The sequence below is a fragment of the Sardina pilchardus genome, chromosome 14 (genome assembly GCF_963854185.1).
Source record: "Sardina pilchardus chromosome 14, fSarPil1.1, whole genome shotgun sequence".
In the NCBI taxonomy this organism is placed as follows: Eukaryota; Metazoa; Chordata; class Actinopteri; order Clupeiformes; family Clupeidae; genus Sardina; species Sardina pilchardus.
The window spans coordinates 25,755,722-25,760,721 of record NC_085007.1 but is presented as its reverse complement, the minus strand read 5'-3'; the positions used below and the strand labels follow the sequence as shown (position 1 = coordinate 25,760,721).

Sequence of the window (5,000 nt, the reverse complement as noted above, 5' to 3'; positions counted from 1 at the left end):
TACCTCGACATTAAATATTCTCTTGAACGATATAATCCTGTGCAGACCATTGCAACTCCTTTTTCCAACATCAACAGCCATCATCTTCACTGCATTAATTTGACACATGCAATTCGGATTGGATTGGAATGATTATTCTTCGAATGGCACTTAAAGCACTGGAGGCAGAGGAACAACAAACGGGGGACCTGAAGTGGGCACCCTGATAAATGAAGCATTCTCATAATAGTGGCTGCTATTTGTCACTACCACGTGGTTTTGGTAATAACATGACATTTCTGTTCATGACATTCACATAATTTGTTGTGTTTGTGTTTTGCGCTCACATTTGAAGCGCGGGAGACTACTTTCATATAGGCTACTGTACACACAACACGCGTGGGGCGGGGCACCATGAAACGCAGGAGTACTAATTTCTACGCAAGGAAAAACAGCGTGCTTCGGTGTGCGTTTGCTTCCCCGCCCAATGCATAATATCACTCCGCCTGCCGGCATCACTCTGCAAGCTCAACCAGCACTTGCTAGTTGTCGTCGCCGGTTGGTGATCTCAAAGTCGGCTCTGTAGGAGCGGCACTGCGGAGTTCTCTTAAAACAAAATCGGGTACTTTGGCACAACTAATTTAAATTGGTTAGCTCTATCTAGTAAGCGTGGATTTAAAACGTGTAAAGTGTCCCGTTTAGGTAGCTAAATTAAAATCTAACGTGATGGCCGACATCGACAAGCTCAACATAGACAGTATCATTCAGCGGCTCCTGGAAGGTAGGTTAACGTTGAGTATTTATTGCCTAATGCTTTGTTTTGTTGTCATAGGTCATTTTCTACTTACATTTCTCACGTCTTGAAATTTTCATTTGCATTAAAGTATTAAGTAATGGTTAGCCAGTGGAACAGAAGATGGATAGTAAGTACACCACTACTGCTACCTTGCTTGCTAGTTAGCTAACGGTACCCTGCCTGACGAGCAAGCCCTTTGGCACCGTGATGCCAGCCACTGTCCCTAAACCACAACGTTAACTCAACTGGGTTTCTTTAAACTCCGAACACTTAATCGTATAGTATTTTATTTTGGTTTGTTTTGTGTCCTATTAACCTCTGTATTAGGAACGACATACGTGTGTGTAGTAGGTTATATGGGATTATTAAAATGTAAAAAATTGAAACAGGATTCTCAAACACGTCTGGCCGCCTTCACGCTAACCGTAAAGCTAATGTTAGCTAAAATGTGCTAGCAATCCCTCCGCCAACCAAATCCCATTGAAATGGTACTACAGCTAACCTTGGATGTTTCCCTTTCAGAATATACCGAACCTGACGTTAGCTGCTTTTAAACACACAAGAATTAATCGTTCATCTGCGGTTTACATTTACCCGGCCTCAACATGTGCCGCAGGCCAGAGGTTCTTTAATCCCGCGAAATTCCCTCAGCTACATTTGTTTACACTGTAGCTACCGTCATAGATATTGACACTATGTTTCTACATCCCTGCTGCGATTGAAATGAGCTGGTCGACATGCAGGCAAAGTTAGCTTTGGTGGCTAACGCTCGAGTGGCACAGAGGGCTAGCTTGTTGAAGCTTTCGCAAGGTTGTAGAATGACATCATCCCATCTGGGAGAGGTAGATTCGATATAGCTATCGTTTTAACAGCAACTGTAACACTTTATTAAGGCATGTCATACACGCTTGGCAGAAGGAATAGCCTGTGTGGACTGCACTGCAGGGGAAGGCGACCTAAATTGACGTTCGGTTTGCCCTCGGTTGGTGTGTGTGTGTGTGTTTGTGTGTGTGTTCGCTACATGCATTTAGGCGCATCTCATTATTGAAGGACTATTTGCGTCAATATAAAATGAAAGTGTCTCTCCATGTTCTGATATGGAGGTCACATCTGTAGGTGCTCAATTCCCAATCTGGTAATTAGATCTGTGCCTTTAGTTGACCTATTAATTAGAACTGTGATCTTGACATTAAAACTTTTTGTGCTACTGTACATCCACACCTCGGTTTGGCGGAGTATGTTCCACACCTACTGTAGGTCACAGTACAGTCGTCTAATAACGTGGTAATCAGTAGGACACCTGTGTTAATCTGTCGACATGTTCCCAGTATTGATCCTGTGTGTGTTGGGTTGCCTCCAGTCAGTGTCGAAATGACCAAACCATTTTTCGAGTTCACCTCTGCTATTTAGATAGCTTGATGTGTTTTTGACACACAAAATGTGATCCAGTGTGTTTGCACCACGTGTCCCCCTAGTGATGCACCTTTCTGAGCTGTATAGACCAACTCTGCAGCAATCTTTAGAAAAATAAACCTGTTAAACCTTTTGAATCATTTGAGTAGAAGACCGTAAAAAAGTTGATAGAAAATGGCACCTGTGTAGTCAGCGGATATCAGTGTTTGTGGTTCTAGCATTCAAGAAATGGGAAATGCACTATTTTAGGTGTGTGAACCCAACGTGTCAGGCTAGCATTTGGTGATATTTCTTGTATCTTCTGGACTGTGTTTAGTAACACACATGGTGGAATTTGATTCTAAGCTGTCATAGCTCATCATAAATCTTTTGTAAGCAATCTTGTACTGCACTCGTATCTTGTTTATGACCTATCCAGAAGGCATTGTTATCTATATTCTGCAATCATAATTTCATAGTGTACATTCTTGTACTTTACTGTAAAGAGGTTGGGCCTGCACCCAGGACATATTGGGCAGTAGTCTTATAATCGAGCTGCTGGTTAATTTTTATGGCCAGAGTTAGCTCCCTGAGCTTCACACTTTATCTTGTACTCTCTCTTTGATACGGGCCTTTTCCCTTAGTAGCCTAATCTGCTCTCGTTATATAACTGCACCCACACCAGGGTCATTAAAGGTGTGAGGGAACGACAAGGTGGCCACCTCTGCATTTCTCCTCTGGTTTAGAGGTAGCAGATCTTCTCCTCCCAACTGCAGAGCTCTGTTTGACGTCTCTTAAACCTGGACCCATCCCGTTTTCTCTTCCTCTTCCTCTTCCTCTCCACCCCACCCGTCCTTACTAAGAAAGGAAGGCAAGGAAGCACCAAGCCCGCACGTGGATTATCCATGTCTGGCTCCGGGACCGGCGCATGCTGTTTCCTGAGGGCCAGGAGACGAGGGGATGGAACATGGGATTAAAGGGGAGGGCAGCAGGGGTTGAGGCTGGTAGCCGGGAAAGTACAACAAGGGAGAGAGGCTCACCGAGGCCAGGGCCGTCTGGTTGAGTATCTACTTCCTGTGTAGCGGTGACTGTCGCAAGGCACAGCCACCATGTGTGGGGAGTGGCCTCTTCATTAAGCTCATGTGAACTTGGCCGGAGCGTTGTTGAAGAGTGTGAAGTGACACTCTTCTCAGATGAGGCTCGGCCCCATTTGAAAGCAAGCAAATCTTTTGAGACATGATGTGGATACCCTCACCAAGAGATTAGTCACACACACACACACACACACACAGACACACACACACACACACACACACACTCACTCATACGCAAGGTACCCTCAGGAAGGGCTGTTTTTAGGACACCCTTACTTTAGGAACTCCTGCTGTTAAAAGAAGTGTAGACCGTTGAGGATTGCCTCCACATCAGAGAGATGCATATTATAGTACTCTTACATAAGAGCCAGCAACTAGCCAACACACAGACGGACACACACACACACACGCACACACTTGGCGCCACACAAACACAGATCATTCCCATGCCGTCATGTCCACCAAGACCGTGGAGACGGTAGCGCGGCCGGCTCTGTCTGCACGCATAGCAACTGGCAGCAGCCGAGGAGAGTAAATATTTGACGCCGCTGGCGCTGAAGAGGAACAGCTGAAGGAGTGGAGAGAGACAGGAAGTCAATTAGCAGCGCAGAGAGTCCATAGGTAACGGGCAGAAACTGCGCCAAGGAGCGTGTGTGTGTGTGGTGGGTGGGGGGGGGATTATGGAACTGCCCCTGCGGCAGCTTATCAAGATGCCTTTTGTTGCGCAACACTGTTCCTCAGTTCTCGTAATGGAGTTATAACTTCATTAGGACTGCGTTTGTTTACGCCAGAGAACAGAGAACAGGCCCTCAAGGCTGTCCTTTCCCTCCGTGGAGAACGGTGTGCCACGGTGGTGGTGGTGGTGATGGTAATGATGATGGTGGTGGTGATGATGGGAGGAGAGGCTGGAAGAGACTAGAAAGGAGAACTGAGGTGAAGTAGAAGGCTGTGTGTGTGGTACATGTTCACACACACACACACACACACACACACACGCACACACACACTCACTGATGGTGCATGTGTCCACTTGCTCAACCAGTTTCAGGAAAAGGCGAGGTGTGGAATGTGTCAGCCATTCCTGGGAGCGGGATGGATCGCTTACACGGAGAGCCAGCATGCGATTGCGATGCAATCCCCAGCATGACAAGCGTGTCAGCAATGCAGCGCTGCTTTCCCCCGTCGATGGGGCTGTGTTGATATGGGAAGCTTCTGCAGCTGCTCCCCTCCCTCCTCACCTCGTCACATCACACACTCTGCTAGGCTAATCGCTAATGCTAGTGTTAGTCCTCCAACCAGACACTGTTTGAGCCCCCAGTTGAGTTGACTTCGCATGTTATCAGTGCTCTAGCCTGCTCTATGTTCGACTGCCTGGGGTAGATAGGCGCCTATTGTCTCGGGTCATATGCCTTGCTCACCTCTGCTCTCAAAAGTTATCAGGTATTTGCATGACTACGTTGAATAAACACTCATTATCTTGTGTATGACTAACCACAAATACAGCTTCTCTGGAGCGATTGGCTTAAACTACTTCTCTCTACACACAGGCACACACACACACACACACAGAAGCACACATGCGCACAGCCGCACGTACACACACACACAGACACATAGAAGCACACACACAGACATTCTCTTGTAGTCTGGCCACCCATGCCACACACACACACGCTCATGCCAGGCTGGAGCTGGGCATGAGTGAGGGCCAGAGTCCAGTGACTGTCCCTTTCAGCGTG

The 5,000-nt window shown here is 46.8% G+C and overlaps 2 protein-coding genes across 3 annotated transcripts in view; one reads left to right on the top strand and one right to left on the bottom strand.

Annotated features, from left to right (window-relative positions):
* The window catches only part of LOC134101522 (coiled-coil domain-containing protein 63-like), a 5,621-nt gene extending 5,557 nt beyond the window's left edge, over nt 1–64 (bottom strand). For both annotated transcript variants that reach the window (XM_062555250.1, XM_062555251.1), the window contains exon 1: nt 4–64. The gene's annotated coding sequence lies outside the window, so the exon portion shown is untranslated. The remainder of the gene's footprint in view (nt 1–3) is intronic.
* Nucleotides 65–507: 443 nt separating this feature from the next.
* The window catches only part of ppp1cc (protein phosphatase 1, catalytic subunit, gamma isozyme), a 15,874-nt gene continuing 11,381 nt past the window's right edge, over nt 508–5,000 (top strand). Inside the window, exon 1 of the mRNA XM_062555248.1 lies at nt 508–760. Coding sequence (XP_062411232.1) covers nt 706–760 — 55 coding nt within the window. The 5' untranslated portion in view covers nt 508–705. The remainder of the gene's footprint in view (nt 761–5,000) is intronic.